Source organism: Palaemon carinicauda, chromosome 15 (assembly GCF_036898095.1).
Source record: "Palaemon carinicauda isolate YSFRI2023 chromosome 15, ASM3689809v2, whole genome shotgun sequence".
Classification (NCBI taxonomy): Eukaryota; Metazoa; Arthropoda; class Malacostraca; order Decapoda; family Palaemonidae; genus Palaemon; species Palaemon carinicauda.
Window position 1 is genome coordinate 15,174,922 of NC_090739.1, and position 25,608 is coordinate 15,200,529.

Genomic DNA, 25,608 nt, shown 5'->3' on the forward strand with positions numbered 1-25,608 from the left:
TAATACGGTGCGCACATGGCACCCGGACCCTATTACGGCGCGCACATGGCACCCGGACCCTAATACGGTGCGCACATGGCACCCGGACCCTATTACGGTGCGCACATGGCACCCGGACCCTAATACGGTGCGCACATGGCACCCGGACCCTAATACGGCGCGCACATGGCACCCGGACCCTAATACGGCGCGCTCATGGCACCCGGACCCTATTACGGCGCGCACATGGCACCCGGACCCTAATACGGCGCGCACATGGCACCCGGACCCTAATACGGCGCGCTCATGGCACCCGGACCCTATTACGGCGTGCACATGGCACCCGGACCCTAATACGGTGCGCACATGGCACCCGGACCCTAATACGGTGCGCACATGGCACCCGGACCCTAATACGGTGCGCACATGGCACCCGGACCCTATTACGGCGCGCACATGGCACCCGGACCCTATTACGGCGCGCACATGGCACCCGGACCCTAATACGGCGCGCACATGGCACCCGGACCCTATTACGGCGCGCACATGGCACCCGGACCCTAATACGGCGCGCACATGGCACCCGGACCCTAATACGGCGCGCACATGGCACCCGGACCCTAATACGGTGCGCACATGGCACCCGGACCCTATTACGGCGCGCACATGGCACCCGGACCCTAATACGGTGCGCACATGGCACCCGGACCCTAATACGGCGCGCACATGGCACCCGGACCCTAATACGGTGCGCACATGGCACCCGGACCCTATTACGGCGCGCACATGGCACCCGGACCCTAATACGGTGCGCACATGGCACCCGGACCCTAATACGGCGCGCTCATGGCACCCGGACCCTATTACGGCGTGCACATGGCACCCAGACCCTAATACGGTGCGCACATGGCACCTGGAACCTAATACGGCGCGCACATGGCACCCGGACCCTAATACGGTGCGCACATGGCACCCGGACCCTATTACAGCGCACATGGCCCCCGGACCCTAATACGGCGCACACATGGCACCCGGACCCTAATACGGCAAATCATGAGAAGACGAATAAAGCCTTTGGCACATGCAGTCCGTTAGTTTTTTCTCTCTCCTATTTAATGGAAGCTGAAAGGAATGGGACAATTAGCACAATAGAGAGTTAACATGGCGTGCAAGTTGTGATTTTTTTTTGCTTTTTTTTTTTTTTTTTGCATTTATTACTTGTGTATTTTCCTCTCCATGCAAGGACCTTCCTCTAAATTTAAAATCCGCTGTAATGGCAATTTCATTTACACATGTATATATATATATATATATATATATATATATATATGTATGTATATATTCCTTTTTAGCAAATAGAATGGTTTTTACAGAGGCCTACACAACAATCTCTTCTTCATTCATCCTTTATTTACTGAATCTGGAATGAAAACCAGTGCTGTAAAACTTCCACGATATTAGTTGCATCTTACACCTACACAGAAGGCTCATCAGCAGGCTTTGAAGCCCTTGTGCACATAATACCCCATTCGCTCTTACCTTGCCCTTCCTTTCCATAATGTCTTTCGTGCCATCTACCTTGAAAATGTCATGAAATAAAGAAGAACTCTTGGTACTCTTTGTTTACATTCTCATGGAAGGACATATGCACTAATGAATAATAAAAAAAAAGGAGCAATCAGAGATTTGAGACCTCCGCCAATGAAGATTGTTAACATTTTAATCAAGTCTACGGACCAAGCTTTCCCTCTTTCACATTTTGACTGTAAATTAATATACTTTAGAATAAACATCCGGATCACCTCCAAAATCTAATCACTTCTAAATTAGCCCCTATCTGGAATATCCAACAATTTTCTTCAAAATTCATCCGTAACTCTTGGAGTTAGGCTGGTGACAAACAAACAGACATAGGTGAAAACAAAGCCTCTTTGACGGAGGTAATAATCCATTGATAGAGAACTCACTATACCACAGGAATAACTTTCGCTAAAAGACAGTTTTATATAAATGCTCATACTTTGAAAACCACTAGAAGCATATATCGGCTTTTGGCTTCATGGATAGTTAACAATAGACTATGAGCACTTAAGTCTTCAAGGGATGACAGGGTGCTTCAAGTCATTTAAACCAGGTACAACTTCCCTGTTTAGATCCGAGAAACTTTCTGCATCGATGGCCATTGCAGTCGCAACGCCAGATAATTTATAGAGGTTCAACAGAATTTCTCGGGGAATGGGGCTGATAACCCCCCCCCCCCCGTCACTCACCTTAAACCCCCCCCCCCTGTTTTCAAAAAGACTCAACCATTTCGAGAAAGTATTGGGTCTTATAGTTGAGAAATTTAGTAAAATAAAAATCATATTTATATCAAAAATAGAATATCTTAAACTGTGTAGTTAATTTAAATATCAATGTAATCTTCTTAAAGCTCTCTAAAGGTACAGGTTGTAATATGTTTCTAGGTGAGTGCCTGCTTAATAAGCGGCATTTGAGCCAATTCACTAAAATTAGAATGTTTGAGTAAATGTTAGCATAAGTGCAAAAGTAAGATTAGTAAAGTGGAAGCACTTTAAAAGTACTATTGGTGAAATTCATATGATACGATGTCACGCGGAGTTGATGATATGCTATGTTGGAGGGAATGGTATACCAGATTCTGTTTGATTAAGGGAAGGTATTTATCAACATAGTGTGATACGGATTTGTATATTATAATCCCGGAAAAGTTCTTTATTTCTCACTATTATTTGTATTCTTTAAATTGAAGGCTCAAATCACTGGCAGTTGTTTTCTCATAAAGCCTCTACAATGTTCATAACGCTTCCATAAGTTTAAATCACTGGCTACCACATCGCATGCACTAACTTCACCGCTTCTACAACGTTCACCACTTTTCCTGGAGGCTCAAATCACTGGTAATTCTATCCTTTAACAGCCTCTACTATGTTTACAATGCTTCTAGAAGGCTAAAATCACTGGTAGTCCTATCTATTAACAGCCTCTACTGTGTACACACCGCTTCCAGAAGGCTCAAATTACTGGTAGTTTTTTCCTTTAACAGCCTCTACTGTGTTCACATCGTTTCCAGAAGGCTAAAATCACTGGTAGTCCTATCTATTAACAGCCTCTACTGTGTTCACAACGCTTCCAGAAGGCTCAAATTACTGCTAGTTCTTTCCTTTAACAGCCTCTTACTGTGTTCACACTGCTTCCAGAAGGCTCAAATCACTGCTAGTTCTATTCTATAACAGCCTCTACTGTGTTTACAAGGCTTCCAGAAGGCTAAAATCACTGGCTACAACACCACTTGCACTCACTGCACAACCTTACAAAGTTTACAACACTTCCAGAATGCTCAAATCAATGGAAGTTCTTTCCTCGCTAGTATTCATTGGTATGTCCTTATTCAGCTAGAACTTGACTCTAGTTCAATAAATTGCTTATCCATTCCTATTTAGAATATGATTCCCGAATAAAGACTTTCATTTTCTTCGTTGTCTCACTTAGAAGGCTTAAATTACACGCAAGGACTCAGTGAATTAGAGATTGATTTGCGGCACAGTGTTCGTTCGTTGGTTGGAACATACGATGTCTAATATCACAAATACGATATTTTATTTTATCAATAAAGAAAACTCAGTCATCTTCCGTGCTCTGTATGTTATCAAATACCATTATTTAAAGAGTAAATTTTTCATAGTTATTATTGTTATTTCTAGCTAAGTTACAACCCTAGTTGGAGAAGCAGGATGCTATAAGCCCAAGGGCTTCAATAGGTAAAAATATCCCAGTGAGGAAGGAAAATAAAGAAATAAATAAGCTACAAGAAAAATAATAAACAGTTAAAATAAAAAGAAAATTAAGAACAGTAACACCATTAAAATATATTTTTTCATATACAGTATAAACTATAAGAGAATTATGTCTGCCTGTTTGACATAAAAGCATTCGCTGCAAGTTTGAGCTTTTGAAGTTCAACGTGAGAAGGGCATTAAGCTTTCATATCCTGGGAATTGGCATGTAAGTAAGACTCGCTGAGTTTATCATCGGCACTTAGGATGCAGGCTAGAGCAATACCCTTGAGAGGGCAATGCAAAGCTAGCTTGCATGTGTGCTGGGAATTCTCAATGTTTAAACAATTGTTAAGCCTGATAATTTTCAAAAAATATGAGTAATCATTGATCGTGATCATTCTGGTCTCAAATAATAACCACATTTTTTTAGCTCCATACTTAATTATTAGAGTCATATCATCATCATCATCATCATCATCTCCTCCTACGCCTATTGACGCAAAAGGACTTGGTTAGATCTCACCAGTCGTCTCTGTCTTCAGCTTTTAAATCAATACTTCTCCATTCATCATCGACGTCACGTTTCATAAACCTCAGTCACGTAGGCATGGGTCTTCCAACTCTTCTAGTGCCTTGTGGAGCCCAGTTGAAATGATCTCTCTCTCTCTCTCTCTCTCTCTCTCTCTCTCTCTCTCTCTCTCTCTCTCTCTCTCTCTCTCAAACGTGTTTAGTATAATCTCTGATGACTAGATTTCAAAATCAACAAATTATTAATGACAGTAATTATAATTATTTGGCCTCTACGCAATCCATAAGACATGTCCTTCATGCAATCCTAACTTACTCTTTGTGTAGAGATTGAAATTGAATTTCACAAAAACTCAAAACTCTACCGTTGGGTGAACGGGTGACTCAACCACGCACAAATATCTAAACCCTGACAATAATTGCGAATCCAGGACTTACTTAATATGATTTACCCGGCCTTTTGGAAGCTTTACTTCCGATCCGCATTTCAGCTCCTCGGCTTCAGCGGATTCTGTAACCGAGTCAACAAGCTTAACTTCACTTAGCTTTGTTGTTATTGATTTGACTTCCATCTGGGATGGACTTATCAAAAGATTTGTTTTATATTCCGATTTTTTGTTTATTTTGGGAGCATGATTTGAATATTAAAAAATCTAACAAATTTTTATATGTATTTTCGGTGTTTAAGGTTTTAAGTTTTAAAGGCCGTTCATGAATGGCAGAGGCAAGGGAAAGTGACATTGCCCTATTAAGCAGGACAATACTCTAGAGACTGACCATGTATACTTATGATCAGCACCCAAGCCCCCTCTCCACCCAAGCTAGGACCAAGGAGGACCAGGAAATGGCTGCTAATGACTCAGCAGATAAACCTATAGGTTTCCCCAAACCCCCATCCTAAGCTCAGAAGGATGGTGAGGTTGCAGTGACCAAAGGAACTTACGAGTTTGAGCGGGACTCGAACCCCTGTGTGGCGTTCACCAGTCAAGGACGTTACTACATCGGCCATCACAAGCCGGAAAATAATGGTTTAGATTGATTTTCAGGTTTTAGTTTATGTGGAGTTGTTATTCACTGTTCATTTTGGTATCCCTGTTTAGTTTAAAGGTTTAAAGGTCGCTCATGAATGGCAGAGGCAAGGGACAGTGACATAGCCCTAGCAATCAGGACAATGCCCTAGAGACTGACCATATATTATATGATCAGTGCCCAAGCCTCCTCTCTACCCAAGCTAGGACCAGGGAGGGCCAGGCAGTGGCTGTTGATGACTCAGCAGATAGACCTATAGGCTCCCCCAAACCCCCCAACCTTAGCTCACAAGGATGGTAAGGTTGCAGACACTAATGGCATTAACGAGTCTGAGCGGGACTCGAACCCCCGACTGGGAAACACCAGGCAGAGACGGTACCAATCAGTTTCCTTCGGTGTCTGGTATAATGAAAAAGTAACAACGTTGTGGTGGCCAATTGGAAACGTCCCTGCCTAACGATCGCCTGACTGGGATTCGAGTTCCGTTTAAGGTCGATAGTTTCTTGTAGTGTCTGCAACCTCACTATCCTTGTGAGCTAAGGGTGGGGGTTTTTGGGAAGCCTATATAGGTCTATCTGCTGAGTCATCAGCAGCCATTGGCTGGTACTCCCTGGTCCTAGCTTTGCAACCTCACCATCCTTGTGAGCTAAGGATGGGGGTTTTTTGGGGGCCTATAGGTCTATCTGCTGAGTTATCAGTAGTCATTGGCTGGTACTCCCTGGTCCTAGCTTTGCAACCTCACCATCCTTGTGAGCTAAGGATGGGGGTTTTTGGGGGACCTATAGGTCTATCTGTTGAATCAACAGCAGCCATTGGCTGATATTCCCTGGTCCTAGCTTGTATGGAGAGGGGTCTTGGGTCGCTGATCATATGTATATTCGGTCAGTCTCTAGGCTCATTGTCACTGGCCGATGCCTCTGCTGTTCATGAGCAGAGATTTCCAATAGAAGAATACAATTACCATTTTGTGTGTTTGTATGTGTGTGTGCGCACCATTCTGTTCATATGCGTCTCCTTTTGCTGAGAGAGAGAGAGAGAGAGAGAGAGAGAGAGAGAGAGAGAGAGAGAGAGAGAGACAACTTTCATGAATAATCTTATAAACTTTTAAGACTGTTGACTGGTACATATTGACATACTTCACTTAGAAGTTTATGAGTTTGTCACTATTTCCAGAAGTAAAGGTTTCATACATTTTTCTGTTGTCGCTGTTCTCTCTTTATAAATTAGGATTTATTACCTCCGCCAACGAAGTTGGAAGGAGTTGATGTTTTACCCCTGTTTGTTGTTTATTAGTGAACGGCTTCCAGGCCACAATTTTAATCGTAGAGTAATGAAACTTGCAGGGATTAATTTTTATGTAAAAAGCGGGAAATGATCAAATTTTGGAAGGTCAAGGTCAAAAGTTAAGGTCACGGTCAAGCAAAATGTCCAATTCACGTAATCAGCCGTAAGTTTGGACATCGTTATCACAGAGACTTAAAAAAAAAAAGTTCATATTTGAGTGTATGAAAATCCAAGGCAAAGGTCGAGTAAAAGTGAATAGTATCGATAAATATTTTTTATTCTTAACAATATTTTTGCCATTACAAAACAAATATGCTCAATATTTCTCTAATATTTATACCTTCTTGATTACGTTAGTAAAGGTGTTTGAACCGAGATTGGAAAAAACAAGTTTTTAATTTTTTGTATCTTCGTTTTTTAATTAGATTGTGCATTGTTGTTTATCAGATTATTCACATAATATATTTTGATGCCTATTCTTCCAACTTACCATCCTAATGATTGATATATTTCCAAAGACTCTTGTGGTAAGCGATTCCTCTTCAACCATCCTTATGATGTTGAATGTTTTATCTATTTCGTTTTTGTTTACTCTTACTCTCATTACCTTAATCTTTCTCATTTTAAACTCATTTATCATATTTTACATATTCTGTATACTATACCCAATAATACAGTATCATAAGGAAATGTCAACTAATCTATAGCCCTTTAACAACTTACTCTTAACCTAGAATTTCTCGACTAAACATTTACTGTCCTTTCTGTGACTTCAATCCTCACTCCATTCATAAAGCTTCGAGGTGAAACATAGATTTCTCAGACCTAGATTTATATCAAACCAGTCACTCTCTGGGCTAAATGCTCCAATACACTTTGGGTCGCTTTCTGCAACCTATCAACTATACAGCTTATTTTCAACATCTTTCATAATTTATTTATCTATCTATCTATCTATCTATCTATATGTGTGTGTGCAAAAATAGTGGCAACAGTAGACATCGCATGCTTCAGCGATAGATCGTCAATATATATGGTTTGTGCGTGTATTGTACCACTATATAAGGGTAAGGGAGATGTGCATGAGTGTTGTAATTCAAGGGGTATTAGTTTGTTGAGTGTAGTTGGAAAAGTGTATGGTAGAGCACTGATTAATAGGATTAAGGATAAAACAGAGAATGCAATCTTAGAAGTACAGGCTGGTTTTAGAAGAGGTAGTGGTTGTATGAATCAGATTGTTACAGTTAGGCAGATATGCGAGGAATATTTAGCAAAAGGTAAGGAGGTGTATGTTGCGTTTATGAATCTGGAGAAAGCGTATGATAGGGTTGATAGGGAAGCAATGTGGAATGTGATGAGGTTATATGGAGTTGGTGGAAGGTTGTTGCAAGCAGTGAAGTTTCTACAAAGGTAGTAAAGCGTGTGTCAGGATAGGAAGCAATTGGTTTCCGGTGAGATTGGGGCTGAGACAGGGATGTGTGATGTCACCGTGGTTGTTTAACTTGTATGTTGATGGAGTGGTGAGAGAGGTGAATGCTCGAGTGCTTGGACGAGGAGTGAAACTGGTTGACGAGAATGACCATGAATGGGAGGTAAATCAGTTGTTGTTTGTGGATGATACTGTACTGGTTGCAGACGAGGAAGAGAAGCTTGGCCGATTAGTGACAGAATTTGGAAGGGTGTGTGAGAGAAGGAAGTTGAGAGTTCATGTGGGTAAGAGTAAGGTTATGAGATGTACGGGAAGGGAAGGCGGTGCGAGGTTGAATGTCATGTTGAATGGAGAGTTACTTGAGGAGGTGGATCAGTTTAAGTACTTGGGGTCTGTTGTTGCAGTGAATGGTGGAGTGGAAGCAGATGTACAACAGAGTGAATGAAGGATGCAAAGTGTTGGGGGCAGTTAAGGGAGTAGTAAAAAATAGAGGGTTGGGCATGAATGTAAAGAGAGTTCTGTATGAGAAAGTGATTGTACCAACTGTGATGTATGGATTGCAGTTGTGGGGAATGAAAGTGACGGAGAGACAGAAATTGAATGTGTTTGAGATGAAGTGTGTAAGGAGTATGGCTGGTGTATCTCGAGTAGATAGGGTAAGGAACGAAGTATTGAGGGAGAGAACGGGTGTAAAAAAGGAGTTAGCAGCTAGAGTGGATATGAATGTTTTGAGGTGGTTTGGCCATGTTGAGAGAATGGAAAATGGCTGTCTGCTGAAGAAGGTGATGAATGCAAGAGTTGATGGGAGAAGTACAAGAGGAAGGCCAAGGTTTGGGTGGATGGATGGAGTGAAGAAAGCTCTGGGTGATAGGATAGATGTGAGAGAGGCAAAAGAGCGTGCTAGAAATAGGAATGAATGGCGAGCGATTGTGACGCAGTTTCGGTAGGCCCAAAGACTATATACTGAAGGAAGATAGGAAGGCTCAAAATAGAATGTTAATACGCTAGTTGGCAACTCCAAAGTGAACACAACAGTTGGTTGCTCCGATTTTAGATGGCGTTGAAGGTATACATCGTTTGTCGTCTGTTTGTTTATATTCAGTATTTGACAGTTGACTCGAACGAAATCATAGCGCCGACAGTAAAGAAGTCACACAAGTGTGCTGTGTGCCATAAACAAAAAGAAACCGATCCTCATTTGGTATTTCACAGGTTCCCTAAGGACAAAGAACGGTCAGTACAAACAGTATAATACATGCAGTATGTGCTGCTAATGAGTAAGCCCCACTGATATTGGATGTAAGATTAAGGCAAGGCATCCACAGTAAATCTCTTTTGTTTTTCATTTTTTGTTGGCTTGTATGCTACGTTATTTCTATTTCCAACCCCCCTTTTGATTATTTTTGTGTGATACAATTTTGTGTTATTTTGATCCTTTTGATTGTAGCCTACATTTATACATTTACTAGTTTATAATACTAAACTATACATGAGTGCATCATGCTTTTCCATTTCAATAAAAAATAAAATACAAGTGTGTTTTTATACACATAATATCTCTCCATCTTACAGTGGCCTACAAACTGTAATTAAATGTATACCTACACATAAGCATTTGTGGCTAATTTTAACAAATCAGATATACAGTATGTTTTAATTTATTCTAATGTGGTTTTATATAGAATATTTAAAAATGGTTGTAATATACTGTACAATACTTAAATTTGCAAGAAAATTAACTAAATCATAAGAGATATAGCTATTGAATTTCTGAAAAATAGACTGAGAAACATAATTTGCAATTTAGTTACCTAAAATTTAAGAATATCATGAATATATGAGTAAAATATACTGACATAGTAATGCAAATTATGAACAAATATGTCGCAAAATTTACAATCGAATTCCATCCTCTATACCCGTAAGCATTACCGCTCTGAATGTTTGGTTGCTCGCTCCACAGATGGAGCCATTCGTTTCGCATGGGAGTATCTGGCATCTTTTCATAGCACACTCATTTGTGTGTTAAAAGCCTGAGCCTTCCTATCTTCCTTCAGTATATAGTCTTTGGGTAGGCCCGGCTGCTTCCTCTGGTGCCTTGGATGACCGCGCAGGTAGCAGCAGTAGGGGATTCAGCGTTATGAAGCTTCATCTGTGGTGGATAACGGGGAAGGGTGGGCTGTGGCACCCTAGCAGTACCAGCCGAACTCTGTTGAGTTCCTTGTCAGGCTGGGAGGAACGTAGAGAAGAGAGGTCCCCTTTTTTGTTTCATTTGTTTGATGTCGGCTATCCCCCAAAATTGGGGGTAGTGCCTTGGTATATATATATATATATATATATATATATATATATATATATATATATATATATATATGTGTGTGTGTGTGTGTGTGTGTGTGTATATATATATATACATATATATATACATATATATGTATATATATATATATATATATATATATATATATACATACATATATATATATATATAAATATGTATTTATGTATATGCATATACTGTATATATATACATACATATATATATATATATATATATATATATATATATATATATATATATATATATATTTATGGCTTAGGGTACATGTCTGTCTTTTTCAACTGAAAGCAATACCATCGATCATTTGACCACTAAGTTTGTAAAACAAGACAAGAGAAAATCCCTTAAGATATCGTATATCATACGGCTTTTGAAGACGAGGGGGATAAGTTTTTCCTATTCTCTCTCTCTCTCTCTCTCTCTCTCTCTCTCTCTCTCTCTCTCTCTCTCTCTCTCTCTCTCTCTCTCTCTCTCTCTCTCTCTCTTTTTTTTTTCTAAGTGCACGGTCCACTGGTTCGTACTCTCTTCCTCTCCATTTTATTTCATTTATCATATATATCTCTTTTCTGATATTCATTATTTTTCTCTTTTTTTATATATTTTTTTTTCATGAAATACAACAGAGTTGTGGATTGATTTTATTTGGTTAAATTTGGACGTTCGTAAAAAGGCAATATAAAACATAGATTTCATTTGCAATTATTGTCAGCTTTTGAGCGTTCGAACACCCCCCAAAAATTATACTCACTGACGTGTAAAATCATTAAAAAGTTCTGCTTAATAGTGAATCGGAAACAGATTTAGATAAAATAAAACCTTTGTTATAGAGATTCAGCGCTGTATACTGAGCGATATGATTTTATTTTATAGTAAAAGTGTATACATGTGAGAAATTATAATTTTATTTTTTTATAAATAAAAAGAAAATATTCAGTCAACAAGTAATTTTATAGATAGTGCTAAAAAAAGATAGTGGAAACAGCTTCCTTCCATTCGAAAGATATATTTACATATATATTTATTCTTTTCATTAGTGCCATATGGAGAAAATTTCTAGCTCATTGAATAATTCTAAAGAAATCTCAGAAATACTTCTCTCTCTCTTTTTTTTTTTTTTTTTTTTTTTTTTTTTTTTTTTTTTTTACAGCTGAACAGAGAAATTCTTGAAACACTTCTATGTGGAAGTGCATCCTATCACACCCTCACTGAGCAGAGAGTCCTTGTCTGTTTCCCCGCCCAGTGATGCCATCTTTCCCTACACTATCTGTTTGGCTATTCGCCCCGCAGTTAGGGTGTGTCAGGACGCATGTCCTTACAGTGTGGTGTGCCATGAACTCCTGTGTCCAACTGTACATTTGGTCCTGACGGCTTTGGCTTCCTATTTATATCATTTCTATTGTTATATATGATTTTATTGATGTATATTTTTTTCGTAAAAGTTATATTATTCAATTTTATTGAGTTATATCTTCAATAGAAAAAAAATATTTATTATCTATTCTTCAGGATGTTATGTACTTGAGTGTCCATTTTCAATAACATAACACCGATCTATAGATTTGATTGCCCATAAAAACAAAATTTACAGCTAAGTCATATATCAGTCTCCACTACTTAAACCAGGATCACAGAAATAATAGCAGCCAATGTGAATTATTTTGGTTCTGTTTTTATTTTATGTACCCGGAAATTCATATTTATACATACTCTTACAAACCCACATTTTCATTGCAACTACGTATATCCCAAAAAGTATTTCAACTGGCTTAGCGATTCGTAACAGTAAGGGAATTCTAATGAATACATATACACATGTAAATACGTATGTAAAAGATATATATACACACATTTAAATACGTATGTAAAAGCGTTTTGTAGAGAGATGCGATATGAATATGAAGGGGATCTGTTATTTAATGCTCTTGCCAACACCAAAAATTCCCTTGGGAAATAAAGGGCACACAGATGTAATCTATACGTTTACATTCTGTATAAAATTATTGTCAGTGACCTACTTCTAAGGTATATTTTCCGTTGATAAATCTCTACAAAAACATTTTTATTTTCACAAGCTTAAACGTTTTTAAGTGAGGTTTGAGTAATCTACGCTTTAAAACTAATACCCCGTGGAAAACATAAGTAAATAAGTAGACGGGTAGCTTATTTCTTGACCTTTTACTCGACCTTGACCTTTGACTTTAACATGCATTAATTGGCGTGGATTTTCATACACTCAAATATGAACCAAGTTTGAAGTCTGTCACAACGATGTCCAAACTTATGGCTGATTACATGAATTGAATATTTTGCTTCACCGTGACCTTCACCTTTGACCTTGACCTTCCAAAATTTGATCATTCCCAGCTTTTTGCATAAAAGTTCATCCCTGCAAGTTTCATTACTCTGATTCAAATTGTGGCCAGGAAAGTGCTCACAAACAAACACACGAACAGGGGATTAAAAATAACCTTCCAATTTCGTTGTCGGATGTTATAATAATAATAATAATAATAATAATAATAATAATAATAATAATAATAATGTGATAAATAAGAAAACTCGTTTCAAATTATTATAATTGTAAAATTGAAACGCTAACATCGCTGACATGAAGTTGAAGATTAGAGAGAGAGAAAAAAAAGGGGAAATCATAAAAAAGAAAAAAAAAACATGGCTGCAATTACCTTAATGTGATTCACTTGACATATTCATACATCCGAAACGCCGGGTTAAACCTTTTGCAATTCTCTTGATGAGCGTGATGTTGGTTGGTTATTCACTTACCTTGATAAGAAGAGCATTTTTTAGAGTTTGTGTGGCGTCCGCTTGTCATCTAAGTGGAAGTGAATTAACAAAATGGAAACGCAAGGTTAATGAATGTGTAGTTGAGAGAAAGTGTGTTTATATTCATTAGGTTAGATAGTAAACATGCGTTCTGCTCGTGACGAAGAAGTGTGGTCAAACATGTTTATAAACGAACGTGTGTGTATAAAATTGTGGTGTGTGTTATGTTTTCAATTATTTATCTTTCAAATCTCTTTGGAAAGTGTTATAATAGTGATCTGAAAACCATTAAGCCTGAATACAAATGCTAGCGAATAACTGATAATGATACAGAGCAAAATATTAACTGGAAAGAAATTATTTTCACACACCAAGGCCCGCCTGAACAGACTCTTAGTGTCTGATGGAGGGCGAGAAATAAACCCCTAAAAGTAAAAGTAATGTGGTGTTGAAGCATTTATCCTTTATGTGATTTTAATGATTTTGCATATTGATATTACATTTTTTTTCAGTCCATGAAGTATTACGACCAGTCTCCTTTATCTCATTTATTAACCATCATTTAAAAAAAAATGATAAAAAAAGATTAGTGTCCATTTCTAGGTAAATCAGTGCAAGATAATAAATGTTCCCTTATCAGTCAAATTAATTCAATACTTTAAACAGTTAAATCCACAGATTTATTTATCAATCTAAATCGTTCATTTCACAATCTCCATTAAGCTTACTTCTCAAAAGCCATTACTGATGTTAGACAATATTGATATCAGCCTAAAAAAACTCTTAATACACAGCTTTGACCATCTATTTGAAATCTTCTGATTCCCTGTTACTTTATATTGTATTTCATGCAAGGCCACTATCTGCTGTCGTTTGTTTGCATTGAAATTTATTTAGATAAGTTTTGCCTCCAGAAATTGCTGTTAACACTGGCTTATATTTTGTGTTACAATTTGTCTTTTGGAAAGTCCATTTAGTACGATTGCTTGGCACTGATTATGTATGTATGTACATACACACACACACACACACATATATATATATATATATATATATATATATATATATATATATATGTATGTATGTATGTATGTATATGTATATATATATAAATATATATATATATATATATATATAGAGAGAGAGAGAGAGAGAGAGAGAGAGAGAGAGAGAGAGAGAGAGAGAGAGAGAGAGAGAGACTGTGTTTGTACAGTATGAAGGTTGTTAATGTACACATACAAATGTATAACTAAAGAAATAAATATTTTGAACAAGCCTGAAAGGGCCATTAACTAGCAAACAATTGAACACCTGCTTGTGAAAACGTCAAAAGACGTTAAGTGGCTAATGTTTATCCTTTTCTTTTCTCTCAAGGTTGGTGTTCCACGTGGGTCGATGGACCTTTCTTCATGGATCCCCCTGTCAACGTGACGGTGAACGAGGGGTCTCATGCATTTCTACCTTGCAGAGTGGCGAACCTGGGTGATAGATCGGTGAGTGGAATTCGTTTTACGACTGTTTTAGAAATGTCAAACTTTACTTGGGGTCACTCGGGTGTGTGAGTGGAATACCTTTTACGACTGTTTTTAGAAATGTCAAACTTTACTTGAGGTCACTCGGGTGTGTGAGTGGAATACCTTTTACGACTGTTTTTTAGATATGTCAAACTTTACTTGGGGTCACTCGGGTGTGTGAGTGGAATACCTTTAACGACTGTTTTTTAGAAATGTCAAACTTTACTTGGGGTCACTTGATTGGAGATCGGTGAGTGGGATTCCCTTACGACTGTTATTAGAATTGTCAAACTTTACTTGGGGTCACTCAGTGATTGGAAATCGGTGAGTGGAATTCCTCTTACGGCCGTTTTAGAAATGTCAAACTTTACTTGGGGTCACTCGGTGATTGGAGATCGGTGAGTGGAATTCCTCTTACGGCCGTTTTAGAAATGTCAAACTTTACTTGGGGTCACTCAGTGATTGGAGATCGGTGAGTGGAATTCCTCTTACGGCCGTTTTAGAAATGTCAAACTTTACTTGGGGTCACTCGGTGATTGGAGATCGGTGAGTGGAATTCCTCTTACGGCCGTTTTAGAAATGTCAAACTTTACTTGGGGTCACTCGGTGATTGGAGATCGGTGAGTGGAATTCCTTTCACGGCCGTTTTAGAAATGTCAAACTTTACTTGGGGTCACTCGGTGATTGGAGATCGGTGAGTGGAATTCCTTTCACGGCCGTTTTAGAAATGTCAAACTTTACTTGGGGTCACTCGGTGATTGGAGATCGGTGAGTGGAATTCCTCTTACGGCCGTTTTAGAAATGTCAAACTTTACTTGGGGTCACTCGGTGATTGGAGATCGGTGAGTGGAATTCCTCTTACGGCCGTTTTAGAAATGTCAAACTTTACTTGGGGTCACTCGGTGATTGGAGATCGGTGAGTGGAATTCCTCTTACGGCCGTTTTAGAAATGTCAAACTTTACTTGGAGTCACTCGGTGATTGGAGATCGGTGAGTGGAATTCCTTTCACGGCCGTTTTAGAAATGTCAAACTTTACTTGGGGTCACTCGGTGATTGGAGATCGGTGAGTGGAATTCCTCTTACGGCCGTTTTAGAAATGTCAAACTTTACTTGGGGTCATTCCTTTCACGGCCGTTTTAGAAATGTCAAACTTTACTTGGGGTCACTCGGTGATTGGAGATCGGTGAGTGGAATTCCTCTTACGGCCGTTTTAGAAATGTCAAACTTTACTTAGGGTCACTCAGTGATTGGAAAATTATGAAATAAGAAGAATGGCAGGCATAGTAAAGATTACATGGGTGATAATAGTGTTACGACCGAAATGTCTCTGTCAGGGGACAAATGGTTAGATGTTTGGATAGAGTTGAATAACCAAGTTAGAATATGGAGAGGAATCAACACTGAGGACTAAAAGGAAGAGGATTTTCGAAGATGGAATGGCCCCTGTTGTATACCTCTGTTCCTGTACAGATATTTGGGGGCATGGTAGAAAACTGTAGTTCACATTGAAAGCCATATCCTGGGAGGCTTGATCTGACTTATAACGAGGATTTCAGATTTTCTGTCGGATTTCAAATATTTTTTTCTAAGAGATGGTGTGGGCACGTATTGAAAATGGATGGTGAGGAGGGAGTGAGGAGCCCTTGAGAGGGACCTGTTAGGTATGAAAGATCGAGAGGGAGGTAGATCATTAAATGTCGAGATAAGGTGAAGGATGATATAGAGAGAGGAGGTTTGGTGGAAGAGGATGCCTTTGATAGAAGGCATTGGAGAGGCCGTATCAGGCAACCGACCCATCAATGTAAGGATAATGGTGGGAAGAAGAGACTGTGATGCGATGAATCCGATTATTTGCTATCTTTCATTCTAAGATTAAAGGATACTTTTATAAATGTGAACTGTTCAAGGTTTCGTTGTTGTATTTTCGTTATAGGTAAAACTACCCAAATAATTAATGATTTCATTTTACTCCCTTTCATAAATATACAAGTTGAACCTGGCAAACATTAATATTTGAATTAAATTCAATTACTAAACAACTTCTTATTTTAATAAAAGTGAGATGGTAACGAAATGGGAATTATACAAATAACTGGGAAATATAGTCTAAGTATATTTAAGATCAACGTCTTCAAAATGGGCCTGGTTAACATTAAACATTTGAATTACCATCAATTCCTAAACAACTGCTTATTTTGATGAAAATGAGGTGACCACGAAGAAGCAATTATATAAATAACAGGGAAATATAGTGAAGTATATTTAAAATCAACGTCTTCAAAACATTCCTAGAGGAAACATTATAAAATAGCGAAAAGGAAATAAAAAATAGAAATAAAAAGTTCTTTCCCTCCTATGGAAACTGCATCACGAACGAAAAGATAATCCCCTTTGGAAATAAGAGGTTTGTCATATTTATTTTCTTTTCTATTTTTCCTCCAAGTGATTATTTAATTTGAGACTTAAATTACTAATTCCAGTAAGAGTTACTTCAGTATTTTTCCTTAAATGTTTAAAGGCCACTCATGAATGACAGAGGCAAGGGACAGTGAAATTGCCCTATTGAGCAGGGCAATGCCATTGAGACAAATCGTATATACATATGTTCAGCGCCCAAGCCCTCTCTCCACCCAAGCTAGGACCCAGGAGAGCCAGGAAAGGGCTGCTGATGACTCAGCAGATAGACCTGTAGGCTCTCCTAAACCCCTCATCCTTAGCTCACAAGGGTGGTGAGGTTGCAGCAACCAAAGAAACTAATGAGTTTGAGCGGGACTCGACCTATAGTCAGGCGTTCACTAGTCAGGGACGTTACCTCATTTACATTTTATGATTTTTTTTTTCTTTTGAAATTGTCCGAATGAACTTTTTAATTCCAAATGCAGCTGTGTGGTGTTATTTTGTTATTCATTATATTTATTTTAATGATTTTCTTTTTCATATTTCTTACATTCTTCACTTCATGGTTAGTTGTTTCCCTTCGTAATTGGTAGTTCTGTCTACGATTGTACGAGCAATCTATAAATAAAATTATTCATTTGATGAATATCTACATTTTTTATTGTGGAGGTCACCCGATAAAACAACCATTAAAACTTGAAGAAAAATTAAAATTTAATTCTGTTAAATCACTACCAAGAAAACTTCTGCTCAGGAGTCAGTTTATACTCTTGCGGTAAAGGCTCATTAGCAACACTTCGAATTCCTTCCAAGTCACGCAAGCTTCGGAAATCTCTGAATTTCGAAGTTTTGCGTTACCCTGGTTAAGAGTTTTCTTTTCACATGGCTTTCACGCTATTATCTATCCTGCACTTATAAATTCCCTTTTCCATCCTTCCCATTAGAGCAGTGGTTCCTAAACGGGGGGGGGGGGCGCCCCACTAAGGGGAGCGTGAGGACGATACAATGGGGGCGTGAAGTCATCTGCTCGAAATTACTTGTTTTTATAGAATAATAAAATCATTAAAAGAACAAATATCTGTCATTACATACATGCAAAGAAATTGTGCCTTAGTCTCATAAGTATTTCCAAATATTATATGCCATGTTTTCAAATTATCTATTCTTAAAATTGCAACTCAATTTTGCCAATTTGCTAATGTTCAAACTTTTTTTTCGCTCACTTTGAACCAAATGTTTCGTGTTTAGTTACTGGAATGTACTATTATTTGTTTGAGTGGCTTTCATTATTAAAATGTAATACAAACAGAAATCTGTTTTCCTGTACAATGCTAGGAAATAAATGTAAGAATCATTTCATATAAAAAAAAAGAGAGGAGTGGGGGCGTACGGGTCTACTGGAAGCAAAAAGGGGACGTCAGGTAAGATAGTTTGGGAACCACTGCATTAAAGGGATTTGAAATAATGATCTAATATTTTACATTTGCTGTCAGTTATTCAAAAGGAATATACTTTATTTGCTAAGGCTTAGGCTTTTTATGATTTTGTTTTTTACACCTTTTAATCCCTTAATTAACCTCATTTTTTTTTCAAAATTAACCAAGGAAATAAAATTTTCATCTGCAAGAGCGTCTCCTTGAGAGGCGAAGTGGATTTGAAATAACTAATATTTTACATTTGCTGTCTGTTATTCAAAAAGAATATTCTTTATTTTCTAAGGCTTAGACATTTTATACCTCTTAATCTCTTAATTAACCCCATTTTTTTTTTTCAATATTAACTAAGGAAATATAATTTTCATCTGCAAGAACGTCTCCTTCAGAGAAGTGGATTTGAAGTAATGATCGACTATTTTACATTTGGTGTCAGTCATGGCTCGCTTCGCGCGGTATTTTTCGTCTCCTATATCAGGTTATGATGGGGAGACACAGGTAAAGAGATCCCGCTGTCGCATCTTGAGCTTCTTCCCACCGCAAAAAAAAAAAAAAAAAAAAAAAAAAAAAAAAAAAAAAAAACACGAAATGGAATCTTATTTTATTTTTCCAGGGAAATACATCCAGTATTTTGGCTCATCTTTTATGCTTCTTCCACAACAAAGTTAACCGAATTCTGCGAATATGATATTGGAATACATGCATCGTATTTTGAATTTTGCAGTTTCTTGTATTTAAGTAAATAGGCTTGATATTTATTTTTTTATATTTTGTCCTGATGCTTTAAACTTCTAGAAAGATATTGCTTGTTAAATCTTCCGTGTCTTGGTGAAAAATGTTTTGATAATAATATTTTAAATGTCAATTGGTATAGCACACAAATTCTTAAAAGATTTTTACTCAGTACAGTACAAAAGAATTCTTCACGAAAGCTTCTCCGCAATATTTCTATTTTACGTTCTTGATATATATTCTTATTGAAGTATTTTTACTTACTTTACTTTGATGGCTGCTTTTCCGGTCCCATACAGCAGGGGAACCCCGCTCTCTACAGGACCTCCACTGTCGTTTTACCTTATTCGTTCAGAGTATTTAACATTTCATATCGCGTATTGTTCATTTACTGTTAAATCGTCACTGTCAAAGGACTCATGAAATAAGAAAGTCTTCAGTTTCCTCTTGAAAGCCTTAATGTCTTCAATCGTTAAATTATGCCAATCTTATGACAGCAATACCTCTTGCTTGTCGAACAGTCTGTAATAGATAACTGCAAAATTACCCTTTCGTATATTATAGTTTCTAGCCCACCCTTTTTTGCATCGCTGAGCTCATATTTTAGTATATTCATATAATAACTAATCATCTTCCTTATTAAAATAATCATAATACGTGGTTGATGACAATGCGAAGGGAGGCTAAATTTGAGATTTTGGTTGAACTCAGAGAGATGTCACAGGAAAGGGACATATGGTATGAATTCATTGAGGCCATATACACCTCGTTGGTGCCTGAGTATTTAGTATAAATAGCAGTACCAGCTGAACTCGGTTGAGTCCCTTGTTAGGCTGGAGGAATGTAGAGAGTAGAGGTCCCCTTTTTTGTTTTGTTTCATTTGTTGATGTCGGCTACCCCCCAGAATTGGGGGAAGTGCCTTGGTATATGTATGTATGTATGTACAAGTTACCAATACAAAATACCTGTCTGGTGTTCAACTTAATTCTTATATCAATTTTGATGGGAGCCGACCAAATGACTGACAAAAGGAAATTTACTGATTTTATATACCGAGATGCTAATGGTGAAAGGGAAACAGAATGATGGAGTTTTGATATCTTGAGATGCATTTGTGAATATTGCTAATTTTGAATAGACACACAGAACTCCAATCTGTTTTGAGTGTCTCACACAAATTTAGGTTCAAATATCAGTACGTGCTTAGATCTGAATAAAGATTTTTTAACCCTGGAGTAATAAGCGTTTACAAAATTGTAATGAAGTTGTAAAAGTTAAGAATCTTTAATTTTTATGTAGGCTGTAAAGAAGTGCATTGACATCTTCATAAAATTTGAGTGACTGTTTGATAGGACAAAACTTTAGAATAATCTCGTCAAGATAAGGTTATTTAGAGAGTTCCCGATGTGGAAATAATTAGTTACACCAGGGGGGGGGGGGAAGAGAGATCAAGTGATACTAATTTTTAGATTTACAAAGGTAGATAAAAGCAAAAGACTAGTTGAAAATAAATGTATATCAAATTATAAGCAAAAAGCCTTCCTGTTTTTATAATTGTTTCTTTTGAGAGGAGAGAAGATTTTATCTCTTATTCTCTTCAACCAGACTGACAGACATATGATGAACCATACTGGTAGTTTATGATTCTTATCTTGATGTGCATCATTAATCCCATTATTATTATGCGGGCTTTAAAAGAACAATGTTACTAGATTTGAGTGACCTTAAGTGTAAGGTATAAAGGGAATGCAGTTTAAAGGTTTAAAGGCCGCTCATGAATGGCAGGGGAAAGGGACAGTGACATTGCCCTATCGAGTAGGACAATGCCATAGACACTGACCATATGTACATATGATCAGCGCCCAAGCCCCCTCTCCATACAAGCTAGGACCAAGGAGGGCCAGGCAATGGCTGCTGATGACTCAGCAGATAGACCTATAAGCTCCCCCAAACCCCCCCATCCTTAGCTCACAATGATGGTGAGGTTGCAGCGACCAAAGAAACTTACTAATTTGAGCGGGACTCGAACCCCAGTCTGGTGTTCACCAGCCAGGGACTGGTTATTTCGATATATCGTTTTCAGACTAATCGTAAACAGCTGATCATAAAAATGCTACAAGAAGTAATTAAGTCTATAATAACAAAATGTGTTCGTGAATTCCCCCTGAAGTTTTCATTTCTATTTTTGTAGAGAGTATTTCATATAATCTGTTACCTGGACTAGAAATTATCTTAGATAGTAATCTCACTCCATTTTAATTAGACTCGTGAGTGACATTTCTAAACCCACATAGAGCTGGACCGAAAGGATTGCTATGGTGCGTGGTTAATTACCGAGTCCACACGGGTAAAAAAGAACAACCTTTTTATCAATCCCAGGTAAATAGATAAGCAGTTTTCATATAAACTGATATACTTGTACGTTTATACTTTTTTTTTTTTTTTTTTTTTTTTTTTTAGGTTGATGAGTGGGTAGGTTATGATTACCTTACTCGGGATAATAATGATAATGGTAATTACTTACTCTTACTCTCTTACTCCACTGGTCTTGCGGCCACTTGTTGACCCCTGGCCGCTCTTGATAGATTATTCCAATCTCTTCTGTTCTTTGCCACAGTCATCCAATCTGTAGGGTTCAAACCCTCCTGCTGTATATCCTCCTCCAAACACCTCCTCCAATTTTTTTTGGTCGTCCAGATGGTCTACGTTCATCTACATGTGCAAAGAAGACCCATCTTGGCATTCTTCCCTCCTCCAATGATATTAACAATGATAATAATAATAATAGTACTAATAATAATAATGATAATAATGATAATAATAATAATAATAATGATAACGAGGATTAATAATAATAATAATAATAATAATAATAATAATAATAATAATAATAATAACGATTATAATAATAATAATAATAATAATAATAATAATAATAATAATAATAATAATAATAATAATAATAGTAATAATAACTAAAAATCTGTTTTGATTATAGGAATTTTAGAGGTTAAATAGGACAATTGGGTAATAGGAAAATCCCATTAGGTTCCTTAAGGAGTTTTCTCGTCCTTTTGCTGTGAACTTATTCATATCATTTGTTACTCTTTATCTTTGCCGGAAGACTAACGAACGGACGAATAAACACTAAAACACCAATGCGTTGGGGCCAAGGGGGACATTCATTTCCAGTAGAATTTGTCTGAGTGGGGATACCTTACCACGGTGAAAGGTTTGCGTATCGCTAGGATCAGCAAAGCTGTACTAGTCAGGGCCACCCATACTAGGTTGGTTTCCTGTTAGCGATCAGACAAAAATCTCCCATCGTCACCAATCCCCACTGGCCAGCAAGGTGATGAAAACTTGCCAAACCCACAGACATGAAATGACATGTCTAAGGCCTTTGTTCTGCAGTGTGTGTGTGTACATTGCACATGTATATATGTACATTTATGTCTATATATATATTATATAAATGTATATATGTATATATATAATGTATATATATATATATACACAGTATATATACAGTATATATATATGTATATATACAATATGTGCATATGTATGTATGTATGTATGTATGTTAATATTCAATGTCCCCCAACCCATTTTTTTAACTTGGTTGTTAACGTTACTTTAATCATAATTCTTATTTCAGAGAGCCAGATATGTCCAACATACAAATACATGATTGTATATCTTAAACATCTAAACCCTTTTACCCTTCTTTCCCACCGTTATCCCAACGTTAAGGGGTCGGCTGCCTGATGCATCCTCTCCAGATCATCCTTCAAGTTAACTCGCTATCTACTTCTTTGCCTCCCTCTCGATCTCCCCCCCCCCCTCCACTCCTAAGCCCTCCGCACTCCCTCCCCCCACCATCCATCCCTAACACTACACAAAGGCGTATAAGATAATTCATAGCTCCTCCCCTTCATACGCAGACTCATCCAATTTTTTTGCTCTTTTTTTCTACTGCAGGTGACGTGGATGCGTAGGAAGAGTTTACATATCATAACTGCAGGGATGCTCACATATTCGCCGGATGACCGATACAGGGTAAGTCAAGATTTCTCTATATATCTCTCCTTTTATTCTTAATATATATATATATATATATATATATATATATATATATATATATATATATATATATACACAGTATTGGTATTTGTATTTAAATATACAGTAAATATATCGGTACAGATCTATCTATGTTTTATTTTTTATTAGACAAGTACTTTTAGATGGAAATTCTTGAGTAGATGGAATCAGAAGCTGATTTATGCTTATGGTTCTAGATTTGAATGCCTGGGATATAACCTTAAAATATATGCATATACACACATGAATGCATGTGTGTATATGTATATATGCACAAACACACATACACACGTATATTATATATATATATATATATATATATATATATGTATATATATATATATATATATATATATATATGTGTGTGTGTGTGTGTGTATATATGTATATATGCACAAACACATACATACGTTTATATATATATATATATATATATATATATATATATATATATATAATATGTGTGTGTTTTTGTGTATACATAGAGAAAGTTTAATAAGTGTTATAAAATTGGACTTGATTCAATGGTGAACCGTTTTGTCCTAAAGAGAATTCCAATTTTTCAATATCTGTGTTATGTTATAAATATTTCCATGGGTTTTTAATATCTCTTTGGATTGAGTGATGTAATAAGGCTAAGAGAGGCCCTAAAAGGAAGAAATAGAATTACGTGATAATAAAATAAATATTCAAATGGACGGGAAAATATTTTTTGTATGCTTAAATTCAGTATTGGTTGGTGAAGGTGAAGAGAAAATACAGAAACTAGTAAAAAAAATTTGCAAAAGGAGAAAGTTGACTGTGAAAGACAGTAGGATTAAGATTAGGAAGATATGTCAATAAATGTGTAGGTTGGAAAAAGGAAAAAAGATAAATTTCATGGGTAGTTGGGAATTATAAAACACCTGAAAATATGTAAAATGGATTGGTGAGACACAGAATAACAGAAATAAACATAATAGCAAGGTATATATAAAAGTTTAAGGAAAGACATTGATATTCGTGGAAGCCAAGCTAGGAATGCACGAGTGGAATGCTAGGCAATTTCTCCTTTATGGAAGTAAAGTGGGAATAATAAAAAGGTGTAATTCCGAGGTGTTAGTTAACTGGCAGAGATGAGGATATAAAACGATAGGTAGGTGGAACGTAAGAGCTATTGTAATGAAAGAGTCTTAGTTACCTGGTAGTGCAAGAGTGCTAGTTAGATAAGAGGTGAAGGACCCGATAAGAGGTGAAGGACCCGGTGTGTGCAGGGCAGGATGTGCTGCTGAGGAGGTTTCTGTGTCACATTTTGATATGGTGAGTGTTTTTAGAAGTTTTCTGCAATGTACTTTCATGTTGTACCAGCCAAAGTGTGTTTGTGAAAGTAACCAATTACATGTTTTTTCTCAGGAACTATTCCGTGTATATATATATATATATATATATATATATATATATATATATATATATATATATATATATATATATATATATATATATATATACAACAGCCGTTTCTAGTCCACTGCAGGACAGAGGCCCCAGACATGTCCTTATTCATGTCTGGGGTTTGACCATCTCATTACCACGTTGACCTATACATATATATATATATATATATATATATATATATATATATATATATATATGTGTGTGTATGTGTGTGTATATATATATATATATATATATATATATATATATATGTATATGTATATGTATATATACTGATATATATATATATATATATATATATATATATATATATATATATATATTATGTGTGTGTGTAAGAATATATGTGTGTGTGAGAAAGAGGAGGTGGGTGCACAATGATGTTTGTCAGTTCATACATATGTATTCATGCCTACATTCCGGGCAATGCTTTGTGCTATTCCTTTGGCGACCTTCGCTATTTGCTCTCTGGCATTTCTTGAATTTATGATTCGCAGAAACTCTATCCCAAACTTAGTTTTTATCCGAGTGTGGTATATCTTCAGTTTTCCCCCCGAGACATTAAGACGATATTGAGTTAAATTCGGAATTTTATGGTTTTCGTGACGTTAGTTTTTTTTTTTTTTTTTTTTTTGTGTGTGTGTGTGGGTGTGTGTGAAAAAGGTGGATTATTCTCGTTGCTTTTTCTTGAGTTCAAGAATAAGAAATTTGAAATTGGGTTTCCTTTTGCGGGGGTGGGGCTGTGGAAGGCGGGGCAGTAGAAATATCGGTTTTATTGGATACGAAAATTTGGAATTTAAAAATGTTGGTGACTATGTT

At 36.9% G+C, this 25,608-nt stretch overlaps 1 protein-coding gene across 1 annotated transcript in view; it reads left to right on the top strand.

Moving 5' to 3' along the window:
- The window catches only part of LOC137654235 (zwei Ig domain protein zig-8-like), a 483,606-nt gene that overhangs the window by 364,053 nt on the left and 93,945 nt on the right, over positions 1 to 25,608 (top strand). The window contains exons 2-3 of the mRNA XM_068387870.1: positions 14,546 to 14,664; positions 23,233 to 23,310. Of these exons, the coding sequence (XP_068243971.1) occupies positions 14,546 to 14,664; positions 23,233 to 23,310 (197 nt within the window). The remainder of the gene's footprint in view (positions 1 to 14,545; positions 14,665 to 23,232; positions 23,311 to 25,608) is intronic.